General features: G+C 44.1%; 1 protein-coding gene across 10 annotated transcripts in view; it reads right to left on the reverse strand.

Annotated features, from left to right (window-relative positions):
• DEPDC5 (DEP domain containing 5, GATOR1 subcomplex subunit) overlaps positions 1 to 25,917 on the reverse strand; it is a 39,031-nt gene that overhangs the window by 849 nt on the left and 12,265 nt on the right. For 3 of the 10 annotated variants that reach the window (XM_085592997.1, XM_085592998.1, XM_085593007.1), the window contains 21 exons: positions 24,483 to 24,686; positions 23,854 to 23,989; positions 23,429 to 23,526; positions 21,449 to 21,514; positions 19,942 to 20,125; positions 18,726 to 18,886; positions 18,229 to 18,346; positions 17,905 to 18,072; positions 16,845 to 17,064; positions 15,836 to 15,969; positions 15,383 to 15,491; positions 12,612 to 12,674; positions 10,926 to 11,077; positions 10,086 to 10,163; positions 9,519 to 9,651; positions 8,598 to 8,706; positions 8,094 to 8,318; positions 4,079 to 4,248; positions 2,961 to 3,132; positions 1,874 to 1,934; positions 722 to 804 (listed from right to left, as the gene is read on the reverse strand). In XM_085592997.1, coding sequence (XP_085449123.1) covers positions 722 to 804; positions 1,874 to 1,934; positions 2,961 to 3,132; positions 4,079 to 4,248; positions 8,094 to 8,318; positions 8,598 to 8,706; positions 9,519 to 9,651; positions 10,086 to 10,163; positions 10,926 to 11,077; positions 12,612 to 12,674; positions 15,383 to 15,491; positions 15,836 to 15,969; positions 16,845 to 17,064; positions 17,905 to 18,072; positions 18,229 to 18,346; positions 18,726 to 18,886; positions 19,942 to 20,125; positions 21,449 to 21,514; positions 23,429 to 23,526; positions 23,854 to 23,989; positions 24,483 to 24,686 — 2,844 coding nt within the window. Of the gene's footprint in view, positions 1 to 330; positions 495 to 721; positions 805 to 1,873; positions 1,935 to 2,960; positions 3,133 to 4,078; positions 4,249 to 8,093; positions 8,319 to 8,597; positions 8,707 to 9,518; positions 9,652 to 10,085; positions 10,164 to 10,925; positions 11,078 to 12,611; positions 12,675 to 15,382; positions 15,492 to 15,835; positions 15,970 to 16,844; positions 17,065 to 17,904; positions 18,073 to 18,228; positions 18,347 to 18,725; positions 18,887 to 19,941; positions 20,126 to 21,448; positions 21,515 to 23,428; positions 23,527 to 23,853; positions 23,990 to 24,482; positions 24,687 to 25,917 lie in introns of those variants that run through there. The other 7 variants (XM_085593005.1, XM_021549976.4, XM_085593002.1 and 4 more) reach the window with 7 other exon arrangements.

Consider the following 25,917-nt stretch of genomic DNA (forward strand, 5'->3'; position numbering starts at 1 on the left):
AAGCTGACTCAAATTCCCAAATGAAACTGGCCCGAGTTTCATTTAATTGCCTTTTAGCAAGAGAAAATGGGACACACTTTTTTCCCTTGGCTCTTAGGTGCTACTTCTTCCTGTCTAACACCGGGAAGGAGTGCACTTTGTCTGCCTTTCTCTTAGAAGCACAGAATGAAGCAAAGATTCAGTAGGCTCTAATCCATCTTACTAACTTCCCAATTTCCATTCTCTTCTGCAATTTTCCAAACACTGCCTTCCCATCATTGTTTTCTCATCTCAGCATGCAGACCCTAAATGTTTGATCTGTCTCCCACACAGTATGTATGGGTAGAGACACATCTACAACAGACCTTAAACATGAGAACAGAGCACTGACTTGTCCTAACACCTTTCCCTCCTTCTTGCTTCTGGGTACACATTTATTTACACTGACCTTGGTATAAACTTTGTCTTATCTTTTAAAATTTCCTCATCTTCTGGAAAGAAAAGTTTCAGAGCCACTGTAAAGCAGAATTTCAAACCAACATCATTTATTAGCAGCAACTTTGTGCTTTTCATACTGCCCCCTCCAATTTTCTGGTTTGTGTTTTCTGACACACCTACTTGTCATCTGGTTAGGGACAGAACAGCACCAACATCACTGACATGAAACAAAAGCCACATGTAAAATTGTTCTCTTGTTTGTAATAACCCCCTCCTTGCCACAGAGCCTCCAAATATTGCTCACCTGTGACATGGATATACTGGGGCTTGTTTTCTGCTGGGAAGTTGAATGCAGAGGCTGAATATTTATCTTGTACAAATCCAAATCTGAAGAAATAGAGATAAGAGGAATTAAAAAAGAAAAGAAAAGAAAAAGATAGAAAGAGCTGCTCCAGGTAGAATTCCTCAGCCAAAGGCAGGGGCACCAGAGGAAATCCTTCCACTATCCCTTTCTTATGGCCTGAAGGCAAAAGGAAAAGGGATGAAGAGAGCTGAGCCTCTCCAAATATTCTCTGCCCCTGCCAGACACAGTGTGAAAGATTGTCACTCCACACTGCTCAGGCCTGTCACCCCACACTGCTCCCTGGCCTGACTCAAGCTGGAAAAAAGAACAGCAGCTCTCTGCAGTCTCTGACAAAATGGGGCAGCTGCACACGAGAGGGAAGAGCAATAGTCAAGACAAATGTTCCCTGGGCATGTTTCAAACTGCAACAGTATTATTTTCATTATGTGCAACATTCCATGTGGAACTTCAAGCAGCTTACCTGGAAGTTCTTTGCTGTTTGTAGGATACTTGTTCTTCTCCTGCTTTCTAAACTAATGAAAGTTGATTTCCAAGCTAAAGTCCATTACAAAAGGCAGCCCCCTCTTTGTCATGAAAAAAACCCTGGCATCTACACCATGAAAGAAACTGGCAGCTCAATAAAAAGGGATAAGGCTAGATAGTATCCAAAGCTTCCAACAATTCCTTCTTGAACTGGGCCCAACCTCCTCCTCCATACAGCTCCCACCCTGGTCTCCTGCCTATTGTCAATCATCAGGTGTCATCCAGTTCAAGATTGTGCTAAATACACAAGAAGGAAATAACTGTTCCTTCTCAGAAAGAGTCTATTTACAGCCTTTCTGCTTCTAACTTAGAATAACAGGCACTTTCCAAAGGCAAGGCTCTCCCTAGGAGGAGGGTATGGTTCCTAAGGAGTGACAGCTGCCCCTTGCACCCACAGAACCACCTGGGGGCACGGAGGCTGTATTTTAGTCTAACAGTCTGTACACAGACTTCAGAGGCAGACTGCACAGAGCCCAAGTGACTCAGGAGCGACTGCCCAGCACAGGCTTCATCCCACATTGTCCAGGGAGACAGGAACTGTTTGGTCACCCCACTCCACTGCAGACATACCGGTGAGCTATTGCTTCCTGAAGAAGATGCATTCGGTCCCAGTATGTTTCTGGTTCAAAGCCTGAAACAAACAGAAAAGTAACAATTATCTACTAAAGCTACTTTATTTCCTTCCTTTTAAAGACTTTCCTTTTCCTCTGGAGGCTTCAGGGCACTCTTTTTTTTTTTCCTTTGTCATTTCTTTCAGTCACACTTTTTTGTCAGGTGTCTCTTAGAGATGTGTCTTGTGCACTCCAGTAGCAGACTCATATCTGAATTTATTATTTGTGTCTCTTGAGACAAAGGAGAGGAACATGGGGGGGGGTGGGTGGGAGGGGACAAGGAACAAGAGTGGGTTGCTGTATCGCAAGAGTGCTCTGAAAATATTTAATTCAGTCATTTGGGCTATGGTGACCTCACAGCATATGGATTTGTCACATTCATTGTACAGTTACACCTGGACACCGAGTCAAGGGTTAATGAAAATATCAAATTTACTATATTAAAACACAGCCTTTTGATAATTGCCCCTCCTCATGATGCAACTTTGCCCTTCTCTGCATGGGGACAGGTCTCTGATCTTGTGGTTCCACCTGAGGTTTACCACAACAGCCTCACTAGAAAGGGCGAGGTCACATTGCAGAAAAGGAGATTGCAGTTGCTCTGCTTAATCTCATGTGCAAACACTGTAACCATTAAAGTAACCATAGCAACAACAAAAGAAGGATGGCAGTGGTGAAAACCCAGTCTTAGGGAGGGGGAGAATAAACAAATGCAGGATACAAATGCAGAGCAGCTGTGGGTCTACCAGCAAAACAGACACAACAGTCTGTCAAACACAACAGCTACTGGATATGGGTCTGAAAGTGTGCAGGGTGAGCATCACTGGGGAGACCACCCTTCCTGTGTGCTGGTGCTTCCTGCTGCCCACAATCAGCCTGCCAGCACAGCTTCCTCCAGCACCTCTTTCCTCAGGGGCTGCTGACCTGTAAAAACAGCTCCTTCAGCCACCTAAGGCTGGCTGGTAAAGGAGCTTCTTCATGTCAGCTATGCCAGTGACCTGCTTGCACAAAGTACCTTGAGGGGTAAAAGGAAGTGCATTTCTTACCATCAAACAAATGCTCACTCCCCTCCTTCAGCAAGCAGCTCACGTTGAGTGGGATGAACAGCTGAGCTCGAAGTGGGTCCCCGTACAAGTAACTGGGCAAAGCAAAGGGGCCTTCCAGGACTGGGACGAGCAGGAACCCACAGGAGGTGGCTTTCCGGTGCCACCCCTGAACCTGAGAAGAAATTCACACAATGAATCATAGCACACATGCCAGCTGACGAAGGGCACTTATGTGCATAAGAGCAACTCATTCCCCAAGAATAGATCAGACATGCTCAATTCTCCACAGGCTCAGCTTGCTCTGCATGGCAGGCACACCAACGTCCTTGCAAGCAAAGCAGTACAAGCACAAGACATCAGGCTTTCCTTTTTCTGACGTGCTCCATCAATCAAAAAGCACTTTAAAATAGGACATTTTTCAGGAACTGATTCAGCCTACTTATCACCAGTGGCTAAACACTTCTGCTTTACTGGAACATTGCAATTGATTTTAAATAAAAGCAAAACCAACTAACTAGTGCTGTCTGGCTGGGTGGGGTAAAACCTAGTGTTAAATAGTTTGACTTTTACAGAAGCTACATTAGGGAAAAAAATATCTAAAAATGAAATCTAAAAATTTAATCTAAAAATTAAAAATTTCAAAATGTTTTCAGCAAGTTAAAAAAAACCCTAAAACATTCCTGGGCAGGAAAAACACATTGCTTGGAAAAGCCCTGTTATGAAAGCAATTCCACTGAGATTTAAAGTTTTAAGGTTTGGGGATAGAAGGAATGTAATGTGAAACAGATTTTTTTCCGAAGACCTGGCTCAGGGATTAAAATTTGCCTAAGGGGGACTTAAATTTATCACCTTGACCTATGTTGATCTCTGCATTCTGTGCATAAAACCCACTGCAAACAGAACACACTCCTGCAGACAGAATGACTATAGCTGGTGTGATAAATGCTGACCAGATGCAGCAACACAAACAACCACCAGGAAAATTACTCATGGAAATACAGGCAGATGCAAGCCACTGTCTCTCTCCCTAAGACTTCCTAATACAATGTCCCCAGCTGTCTAAGGGACACAGAGGCCAGACAGGCATTTTGTGGCTGTCCACAACACCAGGATCTCACCATCTCAAAAAGAACAGCTGCAGTCACTGCCATCCAGTGTAACTTGATTTCAAAGGCAGCGTTCAGGGAGAAATTGCCATGGTAATAACAACTGCACCACTCCAGCCGGTCCGTGCGGTTGTTCACATCCACATCCAGCGTCACCGTCCGCTGCTCGGGCACCGTGGCAGCTGCGCAGCCAAGGGACAGCAGAGTTCAGAAGGGGCATTAAAGAGAAGGTGGCAGACAGGATGAAGGGAACAGAAGAAGCAAGATAAGTAATTTGAAATTAATTTGTCCTCCCATTCCTCCCCAGGTATTTTTGAGCTGGCAGAAAAGTCCCAGAATGCGGCTCATCCAGATGACAAAAGACAACAATCCTGAAGTATTTCTCATGTCAGGGGTATGTGCTACAGAATCACCTCCCCAAGCAGTCAAAAGACATTTCAGCTGCAATAAGGAGAAAGAACCAAAAATCCAGCAGTTAATCAACAGGCAACTGGTGCCACAATTGTGCATGGCTAGACAACACCAGCTTCTTCATGCCCAAAACATTCCAAATATTTCTATATGCCTCCACCAGAAATCACAACAGGGTGCTGTTACATGGGGCAGGAGCATTCCAGGACTTTCCACAGCTAAAGGAGATTAGAAATTAAACTTCTTGTTTCTTTCAACCCATATCAATATCCCACATTACCGCATTGTTGAAAGTGCACATCCACCACTTTCTGTAAAAGCACAAAGAGTCAGCCAAGACATGCAGCAGCATTCCGACCACTGCAATAGCTCCTAGTGCTTTGCAGTAAGGGCTGGGATAGTGCCCAAGATGCAGCTCCCTTTGTGCCCCACACCCCAGCATCCCTGACAGAAACCCTCAGGCATCAGGCAGGAGAGGGAGAGAAGCACAGCAGTGGAAGTGACCTGGCTGGTGTCACACAGAGGACTGCAAGGCTGGGGGCAGAACCCAGATCTCCTGACTTAGAGACCAAAGTCCTGCTATGAAACACACCATCACCTTCAACTTTTCTTTAGACAAATGCATAATTTAGCATTTCTGTAATGTTAAAAACTGACAGAAAACAATGGGCTGCAAGGTTTCTATGGGAAAACTTCTGCTCTTTTTATTGTAGCATGCATGAGGGATGCATGTTGTTATCCCTTGCTGAAGTAGATGTGTACTTCTTGATAGGATCAGCTTTTAAATTATCTTGTAATTTGATGGCTTGATGCTATTTAAAAAAAAACAACAAAAAACAACCTGAAATCCTTCCTCAACGTAGATGGAAAGGTCCTACCTTCACTGCTGCTGCAAGTTACCTGGAGGCACTTTTCAAGGTTACAAGGAGACCCTTTAAATTGCTATTGCTGCAGCGCCATGAAAAATAAAAACACAACAAAAATGAAAGAACATCACCCAGTTTTGTTTCATAAATAAGACCCATTTTTGTCTTTGGGAAATGTGTCATTTGCAATTTCTGAGTTGATCTGGTATTGTCAGACCAACACTGAGAGTTTATTTTTCTGGTTCCTTTGTGATATTGTGAATACCATACTTGTGGTCAGGAGGTTATGGTGTCAAATTTGTAACAGAGTGTGTTGGAAAACAACATCCTGGATGCTGTGAAACCAAAGCTCAGCCAGGTAGGTGTTGGTCATTAGCCAAGAGGTCAGTGATAACACCACAGCCCAGTGTGCCCAAACTAGCACACTGTGAAGAATGAGCTCCCTGCTCCCTTAGACTGTTGCTCTTCCCAGAGAGTGCAGACTCCCTGTTAGGGCTGGACTGTGTCTCTGCCTTGTCTGCAGCTGCAGCTCACAGGCAAAGCCAGAGGAAACCAGTTCAATGAGGTGAGCTAATCAAAAATACATTAAACACTGATGAGAAATGTCCATGTGACTGAATTCAGAAGCTTCTGATTACAACCAGCTTGTTCCAATAGAATATACTCTGGCTTCCATTGGTCAGACTTTAAGAGGACTCACCTGCTTCCCAATTGTCTTCTACTATTGAGTATTTAACTAATGATTTACTAGGCAAATCGGAGAGGAGCAGGCAGGTTATTCTCCAGTCACAGACTCCACTACATACATGACTACAGTTGCTAGTGCATGCATTGCTATAAATCAAAGGGACAAGATTAGCTGCATCACAGGTCAGACTTCCACTGGGAAGGGAAAGGGGACAGTCACTGGGCAAGTGATTGGGAAATTGGGAGGAATAAAGATTTGAGAGATACATGGAGCTTGTTCCAGAGCTCTCAATGCTTTCATGCAATTTTATGTCACAGCCTGACATTTAGGGAAGGTGGGGAGGGGAAGAAATAAAAACCACAACCTAATCAAGACCAAGAGAGGAACAAATGAAGTCACGTGGACCAGGGGTCATCTGGGTTTAGTAAAGCTCTTTACCTCAGATGAATTGCTGAAGGTTTTTTGGAATACTGTTTAGAAGAGGGACAGCACAGAAGCATCATTTAAACCAGTTCCTTTGCAAGAAAAAACCTCCACGCTCAATTTTTCTACAAGAAACTATTAATCCTGGAAAACTCAGACTGCACAAGAGCAATCTGAAGGCATTTATCACTCATTCAAGGGCTGCAAATTAGTTAAAATAGTAAAATGGACATAATCTCAACTGAAAGGAAAAGGAGAACTACTCAGGTGTGTAATACCACATGCTGCAGGATACACTGTTCCTGGCTGGTGTTACATGAAAGGTGGAGGGACACTGAGGCACACTTCTACTCATGCCCAGGGGTGCAGGCCTGCTGGGTCTCAGTCTTCTCAGCTCACAACAGAGCAGACAGGGGAATGGGAAGTGGTTTTCTCAGGCTAAATAGTGAGTAAGAGATCAAACCATGACGAGGATCTGGCCCCACAATACTTTCATGCCAGCCAGTTCAGGCTTCAGCTCCAGCCAGCCACTGAGCTAATGAGGTTGGATACCAGCCAAGGCAACAGATTTATCATGTGACAGGGAAAATAACCTGCATATGTTGACTTCAGGGAATTAACCATTAGTTCAGACTTCCTATCCTTAATGCTTTCAGATTTCTGATGCTGTTCCTCTTCAAACAAGGTTCTCAGAAATACATAAGGATTACTGTGACTTCAGGTTTAAGAGATACTACACCAGCAGTAAGGCACTTCTCTTCAGAAGGTCAAATATACACAACAGGAGAACAGCAATTTTTTTATTTTCATCCTTAATTGCTAGGCCTTTAACAGATGCATCTAAATAAACCTGAAGCCGCAGTTCCATAGCAATGATTTTTTTCTTAAACAAGGAAAGAAGAACAAAAGCAAGTGACTCAGGCTGGCCTGGAAATGTAACAAGAAGCTGACAAAGCAACAGGGTCAGTCACGCAGCCAGTGTGTTTCATGGGCTGTTAGAGGCAGTCAGGGTTACTCTCCACACATTAGAGAACATTAGATACTAATGGGATCGTGCCCAGCAGCAAGATCTTCCTACTGCTTCCATGCCACAGGGATCATCTGCAGCTGGGCTTCACAGCCTCATTAATGTAAGGAGTCTGGTTCAGATTACCTAAAAAGCCTCCAGTACATCACAGAAAACTTCTAACACATCTGGACCTCCCTGTGCCTTTTGCCCCTGGGAAGCAATTAGATCTGTAATTTTAAGAACAGTTTGGTTGCTTTGCTGTTCTCACAACTTATCCCTCCATACTCCTTACAGATTGTGAACAGTCTCTCTGGATTTGCAGGAGGACAAAGTATCTTCCTCCCTAAATTCTAGAAGGAAGAATTCCTTCCCTAAATTCGGGAAGAAGGAATATTTTAAGAAATACTTTTTATTGTATCCCAGTACTCTGAAGTAAAAGTTTCCTGCCCAGCCAGTGAAACACACCTAAAGCATATGAGAGCGAGTCCACGTGCGAGACACCGTAAGGCCAGCATGAAATTTGCAGCTTTATTGCTGGTCCACGTGAGATCATACCCTTGGCTGGCTGCTCTTCCCCTTTCAAACTATCCCCTTGAACTTCCCCAGCTGTCACCTGTGCTGTGCATCTACCTAAGAGTGCAGCTGCCTGGCTCCGTCCTCCGAAACTGCGGCTAAAGGAACTGTGCCTACTTGCATAGGAGGCGGGGCGGCTGGGCAGCCAGGGCAGGAAGAACGCCGGGATCTCCGAGTGCAGGAGCTCTTCTGCCACAAAGGCCACCTCAAACCATTTCCTCTGGAAGGCTGAGAAGTCATCCATGGCAGCTGTGTGCCACATGGCAGGCTGCTGCAGCCCCACTGCACGAGGGGAAGGGAAGTCCAGTTAGAAACAAGTGGACAAGGCTCAGCCAGAAAAGTAGTTCTTGATGAAGAAGAGGCAGGATAAAATTACTTTATGTTTTCTGCTATTTTTTTTTTTTTCCCTTAACTAAAAAGGCCAAATTTCTCAGACTCTTGAGATCAGTGCTTTTGGTCGCTCCCAAAATGCATTCCTGCTGCAGCACCCCTAAGAATCAAGAACAGCCTACTGATTATGCAAAGGGATAGTGAGGAAAGTCTTGTGATAACAATGCTGACCTCGGTCTGGTTCTTTGTCCACAACAATCTTGTAAAAATAAAAGCCATAAATAAAGGTTCGTAAAGCTTCTCCAGATGCATGGACAATAAGCTGCTCTTCTAACATTTTCTGAACAAGAAAAAGAAAGAACAGAGCAAACATGATAAAGAAATCACTCTTCCAGTTACATAAAAAGGTTGCTAGAGAACATTAGGAAGTAATTTTCTTTTCCTTGGCATCTTTTTGTCCAGATATGTGCCTAACAAGAACACTAGCAAAGTTATCTCTTGATATTCAGCAAATGTAGCAATTTCTTATCTCCCTGAGAAATTACATTTGACCTTTCTACAGATGTCTGTCTTCCTCCCATACCCTGCTCTGGTTTTATAGATGGATTTATAGAAGGTAAGAGTTTGGAAGCATTCTAAGTTCTCTGTTAATTGATATGGGATCTCAGCAGAGGAATGAACTCCAGAACATTTCCAGCCTTCTGCCCCTGACACAGTTCAATACAAAAAAATCCCTTGAGGAATAAAAGCAGTGTTCCTGCATAAAGTGTGTCTGCCTCAGATCCGAAAGGTCGTATGCTGGTTTTATTACAACTTTATTAACTAATTATCAGAAAGGAAAACCAAATCACAGCCTCGTGCCTCAATTCCAACACAATGCAGAACACTGTGCAGGTTATAAACAGAAGAATCATCATATAAGTAGAAAAAAAAGATGTATTACTAATGAAGAATATGTTGCTGTTTTGTGATAGGGAATCCAAAAAATGTCATCATTATCTTGTATTCTGTTGAGCACTGCTTTCAATACTCCTCCATACGAAAATTTTAATAAGTAACAGGAATTATTGCTATGCTTTGCTCTAAAACTTGACTTTTTTCACAGAGTAAGGCATTTCTGGCCTTCCATATGCTCCTGGGTAGTTTTCTTACCTGCATTATGTCAATGGCCATGGCCTGGGTGTGCACCCCTTCCACATTATTCACCAGCCAGTGCACAACTTCTGCACTGATGAAGCAGTAGGGGGAGAGGCCCTTCTGTTCAGAGAGCAGCTGGATCCCTGTGCTGAAGCACAGCAAGCCACATGTGTTAACACAGGCTGACCAAGAGCTCTTTTAAGTAACAAAGACAAAAATCACTGCTGGGGAAAAGTAGGAAAGGGAGAGGGAGGATAGAATGCTGGACAAGAAATGCACAGTGCCCCTGGAGTGATGTCTCATTGGCTTTTGGTAACACGATGAAGAGCTGTCACTGACAGCACTTTAGTGACTTACTGGGAATTCTTGATTTGACAAGGTTCTGGGACTAATAGTTGAAGTTTTTGCTCATATCTCAATTTCTATAAAATTCCTTATTAGAGAGTCTGGAACTGAATAACAAAAGGAAGTTTAAAATTCTTAAACAGCTGACATGGGGCTCTCCTTTGTGTGACTCTATTTCTCATGGCCTCTTATTAAACATCTCATCACATTTTAAGCAGATTGATATTAAAAACTTACGTGGGGTGTTTCATGGCTTCAAGAATCTCTACCAAAGTGGAGGAGGAAGTCAGAGCACTTGCTGAACACTGCTGGGAGCTGGGCAGTAAACAGAAGCACGTTCAAAAATCAAGGAAGCTGCTACTTTTTTCAAACATGTACATTTAAGAAAATTGCTCTCTCTTCTCAACAATGACTTTCCCACATTTATTTCCTTTTCAACTCAAGAAGGACAACTAAAAGCATAAATGAGTATTTCCCCCCTGAGGTCACCAGGACATGGCTATATGGACCCAATGCACAATGTGTCACATCCAGTTGTACTCAGCAGCAATTGAGAGCAAACAGTTTGAAGCTGGCTAAATTTTTTTTTTTTACAGTAATATACAACCACAGGAAACAGCTGCTAATAAAGTTTATTGTCAACACTGCTTCCTCCCCGGTGTCTTGCTTCCAGGTTAGAACCTCTTGAATTTCATTAACCTACTTGATCCAATGAGACCTGCAGCCCCCCCACCCCTTGCCAAAACAGACAAGATGTCAATTCAAAGCCTGGTTTCCTACTAGCAGATTTCAGAAATGGAATTTCTTCATTTCTTGAAGAATGAAGCCCATCTTGTGGGTGGAGAAATCAGGCCTTGTGTTCTTTTAATTCTGGAAAACTGGGTTGCAGGGTTTATTTTACTACCACTCTCTCTGCACGTGGAAATGCTGCAGTAAGGTCTTGTGACAAATGCCTGCTCGTGCTGACAGGCACAGCACAGCCTGTTCCCACGTTCCTGTTTAAGTGCCCATTCCCTGACACTGAAAGGGGCTGGAATTGAACAGCTCTGCAGTACAGCACTGCTGTGCCTCTCCTACCTGCCCTCTGCAGCACCAGCTGTGCTGTATCCTGGCTCTGCAGCACTCTGGGTGCTCCCCAGGGCCTGGGTGCTGCCCCTGTCAGGGACCTGCCCCGCGGGGAGCAAGGCGCTGCCATCTGAGCTTGCAGGAACTGACTGATCAATGGAGACCTGGAAGGAGCAAACACAGCAGCATCTCTATGAAATTCATCAGGTAATCCATCTTCTCCCCTCCCTGCATCATCTGAGCCTCAGCCCAAGTTAGTCAACAACAAGCAGCACTCTAAGGAAGCACAAGCATATGCAGAAGGGATAAATACAGTCTCATTTTGTCATCACTACAGAGCTCCTGACAAACAACAAATTCAGACCCAAATAAAGATGAGGATCACCAACCCAGCAACAATTGCATTGAGAGAACTACTGGCAAACCAGCAACACCAGTCCAAACCTGACATTTTCAACCCAAGGGAATAACTATGACTATAAGCACACAACAGGACACTTTATCACTGTGGAAAGGTAGTAAGCATTTAGCAAATATAGTTTCAAGTCTAACTCTCAAAAATATGCATATGTATCACACGAATTCAAGTTTCATAATGCTCAAAAAAAAAAAAAAACAGCTCATCTTCCCTCCTTTCTCAGGGCAGCATGAGAAGGCTGGTTTGACACCCACCCACACCTATGTCGCCAAGACAACAGGAACACTTTCCTCCCGCAGGAACACTCGCACTATTCCAATGGTAGACTGAATAGTTCACAAAATTAACATAAAATCATTTCAGAAAGAGCATGAATGCTGAAGGATTCAGCTAAGTACAGGCTGTAATTGCCATCTGTCATTAACACGTATGGTTTAGTAAAGGCACATTATATAAACGCTGGAGAGGTGGGGGAGAGAACACGAACGGCAGAGTAACTCTAACTCAAGCTGGTATAAACATGGGGGCTGCTCTGCTGTGATGAATCCACAGCACATACACAGCTAAAAAATCACAAAGCTGGTAGCTTGACTTAGGGCTGACTGCCAGAAGTCCTTTATTTATGCCATTTCTCACACCCCAAATATCTCTAATGGCAGATGTCCCCTTTTGGGCAGCCAAAACCAGCAGATGCTCCAGGGTCAACTCTACAGTACCCACAGGCAGCAAAAGCCTTTCTCCCTCCTCAGGGCTCACTTCAAGCAGCAGCACTGCCTATGGCCACACTGTGTTACTCCTAATTCCTAACTGGTGTTAAATGGACAAACAATTTCAGTCACAGGGACTCTTTTAAACCAAGGTGATACTATTTCAGCCTCAGTTGTTCAGGAATCCAAGGACAATTTGATTTGGATATCTCCAGTCACCTGTCAAACACCACAGAAGAAATTTAGCCAAGAACCAGACAAGTGAGCTGTTGCCATTTTGTTCAGCGAGGGAAGATGGAAAACAAGCACTTACTCAAAAACAAAAAGAGCAGCTTTAGTAGTTGACAAGACAGTGAAGGACAGTGAGACAGGGTACATGAACATCCAGAACACAGCACAAACACTGAATGGTGGAAAAAAATGCCACTTTGTTCTGTCAGTGCTGTACATCTCAGTCTCAATGAGAGTATCTAGAAACTAACACAGGCTCCCAGCGTGTTAAGCTCAGGACACAAATGCTGTCCATCACCTCAGTCCAAAAGCCAGAGATGACAACACCCATTCCAAACTAACCTGGGAGTAGAAGGTTGAAGCTGTGCGTGGGCTGCGAACAAAGTCCACAAAGAAGGCCCCATCCTGAAGGCATCAGAGGAAGTAGGCCCATTAATGGCAACAGCAACAGGAACAGGAGTTCAAGAAAAGCAAATACAAGGTTGTGCAAGTATGAAATGACCACAGAGAGAAAGTATGAGGAGAATGCAAATCCAAGACCCAGAAGGTCAGATGCAGCAGAATGCACAGCATCAGAAATTACTCACACACACACCTTTACTTTCTCTCTCTGTAACAAGACATTGCTCTTCCTTGGCACAGATGCATTCCCAAAATTTTAAAACCCACACTGATCAGAAGCCCATTGAAACTGCATCCTTCCCTCCATACTTCAAAGGAGAAAGTCTTGAGCTCTGAAGTATGGGGGCTTCCATCCCAAATATAAAACTGAAATACAGGAATCACAGGTGTAATGACAAATATCCAAAGAAAGACAGATTTTTTTTTTTTTTTGATCTGTTAGACACTCAAACAAAGAGGGACAGGCAAAGGAGCTCTTTTCAGGAAGCACCCTCTTCCTCTTACATGCAGGTCTGGTATGGTGCAAAGGAAAGGGAAGAAAAACTCATCACAAAGATCCTTCCAGCACTGTGTTTAATACTTCATGCAAAATTAACAGACACTGCTATGTTCCTGCCTACTTACAAACCCCACTGAATTTATCCCCAGCTGCTATTCAAAGATGTGTCACAATTCTCTTATCACATAAGACAATGCAGTGGAACTCATCTGGATTTTCATTCCTTATTTGCAATTCTTTATTCTGTTCCCTTGGCAAAATATTTTTGTCTAGGCTGCAGTTAAGATGATGCTTACCTTGGTAGGTACATATAAAACAGTATCTGGGAAGAATCAATGCCAGGGTTACATGGCTGGCAATTTACATTGAGCAGAAGCAGATCTAAGTGCCCTGGATCCATAAGGATCCATAAGGGCAAAGACTTCTCCAACAGACCATGGACCAAGTGAACTCACTGGGTTAAAACCACCCAGTGTTGCCCAGTAACTGGCTCAAGTGGCTTTTCAATTCTACTCTGAAACAAAGTGATGCAAAGCCACTGGCTCAGTTTTCATCTGGAAAAACTCAAGCACTAAAGGGCATCCTAGAAAAGGACTTGCTCCCTTGGCTGCTGGCAGAGCTCACAGCTGTGATAATTTGTCAATTCTCCGGCTGCAAGTGTGTGGGAAGCCAGAGCTCCCTGTGCTGAGGAGCCCTGCAGGGGCTGTGACACGAGGCACACACTTGCTGCTGTTCCCAAGTGAGCACAATGCTGCCTGCCCACTGGCATCTTTCCAACAGGCATAAGCCATCAATTAGGAGATTGCAATTGCTTATCTCCCAGCCCCTGTGTGTAAATATTTACAGGAGTGTTTACTGCTGCAGCATGAAAGGCCTTCAGCTGATAACACACTCTTCCAGAGTCTCCAGTCAGCCTTCCAAAGAGGCTTCTGAACATTACTTTTAACATTACTCATGATGGCATTTTCTGGTAGCACAAACTCTGCTAATCTGGTCCCAGCACACTCCTGTGCCACTGCTAGGGAAGCCTACTTTGCCTCTTCCCCCCTCTGCCATGCAGAACAACTGGACATAACATTCTTCTCTCCTGCTTCTCACATGGAATTTTCACCAGTTTTACTGGTAGAGAGGGACATTTAAGATTTCTGTATTTAAAAAGAGAAGCTGATTTTTCAAAATGGTAGAAGAGAAGCATACAAAGCCTAAATTATGATAAGGAAGTTTGCACTCATGCCTCAAGTCAGTTTGAAGTTTCCAGACCTAGCACATCCTGCTTCAGACTCTCATCTGTGCTCTCCAAACACTGATACTACAAATAAGTGTCTAGTATTAAGATGATCACAGTTGCTCTTATCACTTCAACTTTCAATATCTAGGTCTCCAGGATAACACAATACTTGTTCCTGGTGGTGCACAAAACAATGGATGTAGAAACATTAGATGCTTAGAGAAAAATGCTGAAATAAGTGGGTGATAGCAGTGAATCTGAGAACCTTTTCTTTGCAATATTTGAACTGTTGACCCCAAAGACAAGTCACATTTAAGTCCTTTACCTTTATTCAGTTCCTTGTTACTTCTGTTGAAAGACCAGAAAAATAACCAAATATTTCTAGTTGGACTTGAAGGCAGAGTTCCTGCTCTCCTGGGTCTCACAGGACACTTTTCAGAAAGGCTGAGGGATAGCACAGTCTTTTATTTAAGTGTATCGAGAGAGCTCCAAGAAGACCATTTCTCCAGCCTGGAGTCCAGCCAGTGAAGGAATGACATCTAAATCACTTCTCAGGAACACACCCCCTCCTCTAAACAGAGGCAAGAGGCTCAAGTTCCTGCTGTTAAAATCCCACTCAGTGTTCACACTGTCACAATCCAGAGGTTGATTTTGCTCTCCAAGACAGCCTGCACACAGATGCACACAGCACTGTACTGCTACACCCAACAGTCAAGCCATGACTGAAATAAATAAAATGTGCTACCAGCAAATGAAATGCACTAATTAGCAAACAGCACTTACATCAGCAAAATGCTGAGACAGCATGCCAGGGATTCCACACCATTGTCACTCTCACAGAATGGAATTCCTCTGCCCTTGTACACAAAGCCAGCACAGGAGCAGCCCTTACTGGATGTGGTATGATGTAGCCAATTGCTCAGAAAAAAAAATCTTTGATTATTTGAGAAATTCTTATCCAGAAACAGCCCAGGAAGTCCTTACCTTCCGAGGGCTGTCCATATAGGTGGGTGTGATAGCAATGCTCCCACTCTCTGAAGGCTGGCCAGAGCTCTTCCCAGAAAGCATTGCTGCTTGCTGCTCCCCCAGAGTCCTAAAAGAAAAAGAATACAGAGTTTAATCAAACATACTTTGTGTCAGCTTCCCCCCAAAGGCAACTGTTGCAGAGGGGTACTGGTGTATTTTCAGATATTTGCTTTCCCACACACCGAGGCGCAGATCCAACATTCCAAAAGTACCTTTTACCCCCACAAACAACATGGACCCCTGAACTCAGTCTTATTATGCATGTGGAATACTAATTTAGCATTAAAAATACTAATCTCTCATATATTTAACACAACATGAGACAAGGCTCCCCAAATGTGCTTTAGCCAGCCCAGGTGCAATGTGCAGGAAAGATGTTCTTGGCTCTTCACACAGCCTGTAGAGACTCACTTCTGACTGGCTTCCATCTGCAGTAGAGCTGACAGTGCTGAGGTTCCTTTTTTCCCAATGGGAGGCCCAGACTGCTCCAGGGAGTGAGTGGGAATTGGACCAGCAATCTGCAAGCCTTTCATGGCAGACCCTTTCTAACGAAGAAAAAAGGGAAGCACAGACTTAGTCGAGCTAGGCTTAACTAGTAAGCAAGAACACAACACCTCATGTCAGCAGGGCTTTATTAAGCACACTTTTAAAAGGGAGTCCAACCACTGGTACATGAGAAGTGGAATAGCCTAGTGTCTTTTGTGCATGTTATTCTGAAAATAAAATGTTTGTTACTGTGGAAAAAGATTAATTTGCTTCAAAATAAATTACCCCATTTGCTGTGAGAATGGGAACAGGATTTAATACATATTAGCCAGTCTCTGCAGCCTCTTGAAACTGTCTATCAAAAAATTCACTCACATATTTCTCTTTTTCCAATCCTTCTCCTGAATCTGCAGCACAGAACCAATCCAGGTTAACCCAGAAGTGACCAGCTTAACTACCTCAGACCCCTCTGGATGAACTGTGTATCACAAGGCAGAGTGCTGCACCCAGGCTAAGCCCACCTACAGCACAAAGCAGAGCACACCTGCAAAGAGCAGGCATCAGGCTCCTGGGTAACAAAAGACTGGCCACAGTGTAAAACAGAGCAGTGCCAGGCCAAGACAGTACAGGAGAGCCTGGCTTGTCCCTGAGCGAGAACTGCCTTGAGCCTGGGTCCAGTCACAGCAGCACAGGATGCTGACCCCAGGGAAATTTTGAAGGAAACAGCTCTCTATCCTCTCCCAAAACATCACTTCTGTGGTGCAAAACTAGTACATTAAGCCGCACTGTCTGAAAGCTGGCACAGCACACGGGTCAGCAGCGCCCTTTAGGGATGGATGGCACGGACACGGGCACCGTGCCCCAGCCTGGCCCGGGTCTCCGGCTAACGCCTCGTTAGCGGCTCGGGTCACACCCAGCCTCAGCGGGGACTCACTCGGATCATCCGATCGGAGCGGTGGCGGCGGCGGATGCGGTTCAAGCCCTCCACGAAGCGGATGAAGCCATCGAGGAGCTGCCACTCCTCCTCGTCCGAGCGCGGCTTGTCGCCGTACACGTCGCAGTGCGCCTCGCCCTCCATGATGCGCTTGGTGGCGCTGATGCAGGCGGGCAGCAGCAGGAACCGCGTCCTCCAGAACTTCAGCGACTCGATAAGGCTGCAGGAATGTGGAAGGCAGGACAGAGGTCAGCGGTTTCCTGGGAAGGGTTTTCCAGAATCTAAAGTATAAATCGTTATACCTGCTGCGCTTTTCAGTGAGTGCAGTGAGCACCCTCGCTGCTATCCCTGAGACAGAACGAGCACACACGCAAAGGAGTGGTCACCAGTTTGAGTATTACTAGCAACAAGGCTATCCTCAGAATAATTGTCACAGATATATGCTTTCTTTTCTGTAAAAGATAGGCCCTAAAAGCTTTTTCTCTAAAAATATGCAAGCAAAAAAGAATTTTCAAGGTGCACATTAGCGTAGGAGGTATTTTGACTGAGACCTGAAAAGAAAAGATGATAAAGACTGGTTGTGTGGAGCGAAGATATCAAAAAAGCAATTGATACTAGTGGAGATATTCCACATTTCTGGTAAGCACTTGCTCCACAGCTTAGGAGTAGGACTGCAAGTCAAGCCCAGCACTCAAGCAAACCTGCAACAGCTTCAAAATAAATGGAAGTTTTGAGTCAGATCCAGAAATCAGTAAGAAACCAAGAAAAGCATCTGTGTGGTGCAAAATGCTATCTTATTTCTTTGCATTTGTAGCAGAGGAAAAAAGAAGTTCATGCTGAATTTTGAGATCAAGAGTCTGTATCAAAGGTCAGATAACAGCAGCAACACGGAGCAAGGTTCCCACAAGGCAACAGCTGCTGGAGGCTGACAGTGAAAGCAGGCCAGATATTCTCCCTGGCGTACTGAGAATTCGTGGGTTGAACTTGATGAAATTTTAGGTCAAAAAGAAAAAGAGGCAATTAGGACACAGAACAGTCTGGATGGAAAAGAAGCTCTCACCTGAAGTCCTCTGAACCAGCAGAGCAGATATACTGATCCAAGTAATTCCACTTGTACTCTTCTAGTCTCTCATGGGAAAATTCTACCCAGCAAGAGACAAATTCGGAGTCAGAATGTGAGGGGCACAAGCTGTAGGTGTAGTTTATCTGAGCAGATTCATATGGATACCTAAAAGATCAGGCACAAGCATTAATCTCAGTACTGAAATGGATGCTTCTCTTTCTTTTCCTAAAAAGAAAAGTGTTCTTTCAAGCAAGCACAGAGCTGGATAAGAATGTCCATCTGAACACTGGCAGCAAACTGCTCAAGCAGAGAGATACTCACTTTGGCAGGTACCGAGTCACAGTAATTATTTTGTCTTTTAAGGTGACTTTGTGGAAAGTACGGCCCATGCTCAGCCAGTATTGATTCTCTTCCTCAGGTCTATTTCTTGACACAAGACCTAGTTGTAAAAAGCAAAACCCTTTCAGCTTACTGCAGATCTCACAATTTTATCAACAAACTGTACCCATAGAAAGAGACTCCAGAGCTGGAGTCCAGAAGTGGGCTTCTGATCTCAGCACAACCTAAACCCATCTTTCAGGCCACATTTTTAGGGAGCAGTTGCACAAAGAGTCTTTTGCTCTTACAGTTAAGATTTGCTGATATCATAAGCAAAAAAGAGCACTTGGGATTCCTACACCACCCATTCAGAACTTCCCTGGGCAGAACCACCAAAGAAGAGTCAACAAAGTGTTTAGCAACTGGTGGATGTGCTTAATTCGAGGTTACTGTGACTGGCAGAAGAGGAAAGCCTGACTTGTCAAGCCCAGGTCACTCACCTCTGCTGTAGAGGGGACTGCTGCTGAGCGGGGGTGGCACGGCTGGGGCTGGCTTCTGCGGTTTGGATTGCACAATAATCTGATAGCCTTGCATGAGACGCTGACAAATAAACTCCTCAAACACCTGCTGGGCTGTCATCTGCACTCCTTCCTCATCCCTCCTGGACACAAAGGTTAAGCAGACTAGAATAAGGAAGCTGACCACAAACCTATTCTTAGCTCTGCTCCGGGGCCTGGAACACCTACTGTGGGAGCAGGAGGGAAAAGAGGCACCTTTTGACAAAAGGTGATGAACTGTCTGGCAATATTTACTGCTGCCTTTGAAAGCAGCTTGGCAACTAGTAACAAATTTGCCTACAGCAGTTGTGGAATAATAAATTCCCCAAAGATGATTTTTCCAGCACTTTGCAGGCAGTCTAAGTGCAGTTTGTACATGTTCAGGAGAGCTCAGAATGCCAGTGGGCAGCAATGCTCCAGCCTCTCCCACAGTGGGAAGTGCAGAGCAGGGAGGGATTAAAGAACATATTCATCGTAGTGCAGCTCCTGCTCTGAACTTTGCCTTCCTACTGACATTTCTTTCAGGTGTTTCTTCATTAATCCTATTACTACTTATGTATTTCAATCACCCTGATTAATACTTTTGTTTTGCTCCCATAAAGCAGGAACACAAGTTATGGAAAGACTGAAAAAAGTTTAAGATAATGAGACTGCTTCAGTAAAAAAAAAAAAAACATCCATCTAAGCCTACGAAAGAATAGTTACCAGAGACCTCTGAGACAAGCAGAGAAGTTATATCTGTCCAACTAACTCTGTTTTTCAACAAGATTCTTTAAACTAAATATTCATTAGAGGGAGGATAAGCACCTTAAATACCGTGTCCACATGCATTTGCTCATTTAGTGTTTCCAAAACACTCGCTAGAAAGCAGATTAACAGAGATGGTAGCTTGAGGTTGAATATTTTGATCAAAACACAACAGAAAAGAGGCATAAAAATTTGTATCCAAACTATTTCTAACATCAAATCTACAGAGCACACCATACTGTCAGGTGGGAACATCAGAAAAGGTCCAAAACTATCACTGGAAAAAAAAGGAAAAATCTAAGTATTGTGCTGCTCTGTTAGCAATCCATCATTCACTTGTACAGACTGCAGTGATCCTCTTCCATCACCTGCTCCTTAAGCAAGGACTGCACAGAGGAGGTGCTGGCCAAACCTGTCAATGTCAGCCTCTGGCAGCAGGTCGTAGCAGCCCTCGGTGTAATCGTTCTGCAGGCTCTGGCGGTCGGGGAAGTAATCCGTGGTGAGAGGGAGGCAGGCCGGGGTGGTCAGGGATTTCCAGTCCACTCCAACTGTACAACAGAAGCCTGGCACTATGGGGGGAGCAGACAGCGTCAGAACTGCCTCGTTGTGTCATGGGGGCACACAGGGGGGGCACGTGTGGGCACCCGTGGAAAAACAGGGTGCAGAGCGGGATGGAAGAAGTGCATGAAGAGGAGAGTTAAAAAGAATGAGAGGTGAAAAACAGAGTTGGCACAAAGTCAACAGGGACAAAAAGGGGTGTGGAATGGGAAGGGGAAAACGAAAATAGGATGGGAAGAAGGGAGGGAGAGAAAGAGACAGAGTTTGTTAAACAATGCAGTGCACATGCTGATTCAACCCCATCATGCAAAATGCATTCAAAGTTAATACATTTAATTTCCTCTTGATTGAAAGCTAGAGCTGACATAGCCACTGCTCTTCCAAAATTACAGCAAGTCAGGTGCAGTTACTGATTATTAATAAACAGATCAACATTCCAAGTCTGAACAAGAAAATCAGACCAGTTTTGCATCCTAGACAACTACAGAAGGAGCTGGAGAGGAGGAGAGAAAGAATGACAGACCAGCCTCTTTCTGGAATAGTACAACAGCAGAAATTGGAGTATTTCCACAGTTATAAAAACAGAAGATATATCCAGAGGGGTGGGAAGATCAGAAAAATAGTAACTTGGAAAGCAATCTTTTCCCACACCCTTTCCTAGAGTTATGCTGCAGTTTTGAGATTACAGGGATGTAAAAGTAGACATTAAAAAGGAAAAGCTAACTAGATTACACCAAATCTTTAGCTCACCACTGCATTACATTCTGACCCCATTCAAACAATCTGTATCACCTACTGATGCTTAACTTCTTGTCACAGAGCTCCTACAGATAGAAATTTATTTTACTATAAAACTGTTAACACCAATGTCAGGAACACTGCACAAGAAAGTAATACATGACAGACTACTACAAAGAAAATGCTTTCTTAAGCAGTGACACACTTGTTTCTCTAGGAAGTGAATGCAGATATTTCTCAGTAAATGGTACCAAATTCAGAAATTGACTGTATTAATTCTACTTCAACAAGCTGGTACCAAACATGCTTTTCACACTGAGAGGCAGATAAGAGTTCAGCAGCCTTAGCTTTTTGCAGAATAGTGTCTGGTAAGGAAAGAATTTCAGCTGTAACACAATAAACAGCTTCACATGTTCTTAAGAACTACGGAACTGCAATTACAGTGAGACAGTACAGGCAGATCCTGCAAATTACTGCAGGCCAAAATAAACCACTGCCAAAAGCCAAGGAGGCTCCTCAGTTTCTTGCCTACCACCTCCTGATGCCTCTATATATGTACATGCCCTTTCCCTCCCCATCTTCCCACCTATGCAAACTCTCTTCCAAACCTTTCTCCTGCTTACTTGGATCTGGAGAATTAGAGACAGCATCTTCCAAGGAATCCTTGTTTTGAGATTTGAGGTTCACCCCTATAAGAAAGGAATGTTTTTTATTTTAAGCAGTTATGCACTTCTCTTGAATTTCAAATAAAAATAAATTAAAAGCATGATGATGTTTTAAGATACAGAATTTCTCTGCATGGAAAATGTCAGGGTTCTGCAGAAAAAAAACACTAAGCCAATTAATGAGGAAAAAATATATCTTGGATCAAACTTCAACATCGCACTATAAGTGTTCAGTAGCTAAAATCCAAACAAAACTCTCCTCCCCAAAATGGTGAAACATCTTGAAAAGTAGATGGTATAAGCTCCTATAAACAGATGGTGTGGCACAAAAGAGGAAAAAGAGATGCTAAGGAGACAAGAAAAACTGCTGCCTTCAAAGCTATTTAACAAAATAAAAATTTCAGTAAGCCTCCAAATATTTAAAAGGTAGTATTGTTTAAAACTAGCTTAGGTAGATTTACCCAGGAAATGGGTATCAACATCATTGCTGTTCCCCTGTAAGAGAAAGGGCGGATATCTCCTGCATGAGGATGCCAGTAACCCGCAGGGGAGCCGGCTCTGAGCGTCCTTCACCTTCCACCAGCTCCTCCTGCCATCTGCCATCCACACCGGGAATTGCAACAGGATTTCCTTGTCTGAGCTACCACCTCCATCTGCGGCGCAACAGCGACAACGTCCCGAAGCCCGAGGGAAATAGATGGGATCATTTTCCACTCGGAAGCCCCTGATGCACCACACCATGCTGCAGGCAGCAGAGGAGGACCAGACTCAACAAGAAATCTCATTTCTGGAAATTCAAAAAAACACAACTCCCCCCAAAACTGCTTCGTTTCATAGGTGATTCAAACCATAAAGTGAGAGCTCTCAGTCCAATCACTGAGTACCCAGTGTGGCCCCTATAGATAGGTGAGGGTCTACAGACACAAAGAAATTCCATAAATGCAAGCGTGTTTATTGCCAGGACCTGCTCTGCATTTACACTGTGCAAACTGCAGCCAGCTGAAATGCAGTTTAGCAATTGCAGAAACAGAGCCTATCTGGAAGCCAGAAAATACTAAAAAAATAAAGCAATAAAATTAAATGTAATCAGAAGAAAATCACAGAAGAAAGCAACAGAAAATAATTTTAAATGTGACTATGTGAATACAAGATGAGGCATAAGAAAATTAGGTCTGTTAACTTCTTTATGGCTCTGAAAGGCATAATGGAGAACAAAATTGTCTTAATCCAATGTAATTCAGAAGGGCAAGTTTATTCTTAAAAAAAAACTTTAGATTGGTTTTGAGAAAAGAACTTAAGTTTTGAATGCTGTAGTCCTTAAGTTTAACTTTTTTCCATGTGCCTAACTAATGTATTTAACTTTTTTCCATGTGCCTAAATGCATATCCTCAGAAGCAGAGGGTCACATAAAACCAGACAACATAGCAGAATGCTTAATAGGGCATGTTGTTCCATTTACAGGGCTGAAAAGAAATGTTGAGAATTTTCACTAATTCAGGTGTCTGGGTAAGTTAAGGAAGACAGAGATAACCTTCAACTGGAAGTACAGACACATCTTCTCTCTAAAGGATAACAGCTAAAGGCAACTCCACCAAGAAAAAAAAAAGGCTTCTGAACACTAGCGCATATTTAGTTATTTTTTGTGTCTGAACATCACTGCTCTGTTATTATGGAACTCAGTTACTGCCTGAGAGCTTATTATCAGTAAACAATGAGCATCTTTCTATAATAAACCTTATACAACACACCTAAAGAAGTAGAGACGCATTAAACAAAACTAAAACCAACAAAGCAACCCAAAGAACTACCATACACCAGGAAGTCCAAGTAAGTGCACGAACAGATCGGTTGATTCCTCCTGCTTTGCCGTGCCCGTTCCCCCACGTGCCACGAGTCCTGCCCCATCCCCCGAGCGCTGTCCCGGCCCCGCCCCGGTACCTGCGCCCGGGCCGGCCCCCAGCCCGTTCCCGTACTCGTCCGTCCCGCTGAAGCTCAGGAAGGAGGCGCCGTCCCCTGGATGCCGAGAGCTGACGTGTCTGCAGGGAAACAAAGCAGCCTGTTTTGTACAGCCTTCCTCACCCGTGCCATTCCCTGCTTTTAGCAAATGTACTAACAAGCCCTCAGCCCTCTGCCTCAGCCGAGCCCGGGCTGGAAGCAAGCTCTTCTCTGGAACGGCACAGAGCAGGCTGTGACAGCATTCCATAAACGTCCATACTGTTTGTTTGCCTCCAGCAGTAACCAAAACACTGCAAAGAACCAGCTACTCACGTCCCCTCAGGAGAGAAATAAAGCTTAGCTGGTTATCTACAGATCTGATCTCATGGTCTACAAACCCAACACTCAAGATTGAGCAAATGGCTCACCTGCCAGTTGCCTCATGGTAAGCCAGCTCCAGCAGCTCCGCAGAGGAATGTGTCAAATCCTGCTGCCCACTGCCCTGCATTTCTGCCATATTCTGGCGGGTTTGATGATGGATCTGGATAGCTTCTCCTGAGGGACCTACATAGTTACAATTGGATCACTGATCACCACATCTGTACTGATTCCTCAGTTGCTTTTCCCCTCTTTTGCCAGCAGCACAAGCAATGAGAGCTAATGGACATTATGAAAGCATGTTCACAAGATCTTCAAAGCCTTGAACCTCTGCCATGTCCTCTGAAACAAGTGAACCAAAATATTTTTAAAAACATTTTGGAGGGCCTACATAAAAGGCGCTAAACAATTATGCAAACAATTCAGCATCAGAAAATCAACTGAAATTGTAGTTACAATTCCCTTCTAGAGGGTTAGGTTCACTTCAGCAGGGAATTGTTCTGTAGCTGTTGCTGCTTGTTTACAAATAGAGATTTTCCCAAAAGAGGGTTGCTTGGGCCTGTACAGAGTGTAGTGTGCAGAGCACTTTAATGCACCAGAGCTCTCCCTGGCTCTCTTGCTGTGCTAATCCTGGAGCAGGGCAAAGTCCCAGCAGGCAGGTGCGCAGCGAGCAGCTCACCCACGGGGAAGGTGTGCATCCAGCGCCGGCGGTTCGACGTCAGCTTCATGGGCATGCGGGACGGGGCGAAGGGGTTGATGAGGGCGCGCTGGGGCGCGTAACCGCCCGGGCGGATGTGCAGCAGCGACTCGGCGCTGCCCACGTGGAACCGCCCCGGAGCGCTGGAGTCGCGCTGCTGCGACTCCAGCGTGCTCTCAAGGAAATCTGCAAAACACAACCAAGCCAGCGTGAGATCCTGCAGGAGACAAGCACAGGGGAATTAATCGCTCAGGGATGTAAAGATTGCCCAGGGTAAGGGGAAATAAGGAGACTTAAGAAATAAGCAGGCAGAGAAGCTGAAAGCAATTCCTATCCAGCCTGAAAGTTACAATATAAACAAGAACCCAGACAAGAAAAACCATTACTCCATCTGCCATTACAGCAGTGCTGTAAGCTTCTATTAAATGAATCCATTAAGAAAACACTTGCTAAGACAATTATGAAGAGCTACTCAGACCTTAGAGAATTCTTGAGAAATCAAAAGACTGACATAAAAACTTCAGGATGAGTATCAAAGCCACAGCTGAGCCTTGTACACATGCCTTTTCTATAACACTCAGATCTGAGCACTGAAATCAGGGATTCCTACCAGAAGACATGGGACATGATCTCCACAAGACACCAGTTAGTTGTCACTATTCAGCATGGAACAGAAGTGCAGTTATTTAGAAACAGGAGAGAAAAATATACCAGATAGATAAGCAGCAATTACTCTGCCCAACAAGTGGAAATCCCAAAGAGAAGGGTCTTATTTACCATTCTATGTTGTCAAATACAACATGTGAAAAAACCTCAGTTTCTTCGACTCTTCCCCCCTGCCAGTCCTAATCCACATACATCCTTATCCTGCTGAACATCTTCAGCTGGGTCACACAACCATCCTTCAAACTAAAGGAGTCACAGAAATATCAAAGAAAGAAAAGAGTTGTATTAACTGACAGCAGGGGAATACATGAATGGTAGATGTGATGTCAAGTACACTCTGTGAGAGCAGCTCCACACCAGTAACTGCAACTCCTGTGACAGGATAAATATGGTATCAGTGTCATACAGCATGGCATGAAAAAACCATGAAGAGCCTTCAAGGATAGAATTTTATAGCAGATAAAACAGTTGCAGGAGGAATACAATTTACCTAGAAATGAGCTGGGTTTGTGGAAGATACTGCGTATTGCCTGAGAACAAAATTAAATTGGAAGGGAAGAAAAGAGGAGTGCCAGCACTGCTAACACACTGAGACAGCTCAGCAGTACATTGTCAAAAGGGAAGAATCCAGAAAGTGAGTCTTAATGACAACAAATCCCCACAGAGAAATTTTATAAGCAGGGTCCCCCAGGGCTCACTGCTGAGGGCAGTTCTCATTCAATAGATTATAGGTGACCTGGATAATACAAGT

This window comes from Lonchura striata, chromosome 15 (assembly GCF_050655825.1).
Source record: "Lonchura striata isolate lonStrDom1 chromosome 15, ASM5065582v1, whole genome shotgun sequence".
NCBI lineage: Eukaryota > Metazoa > Chordata > Aves > Passeriformes > Estrildidae > Lonchura > Lonchura striata.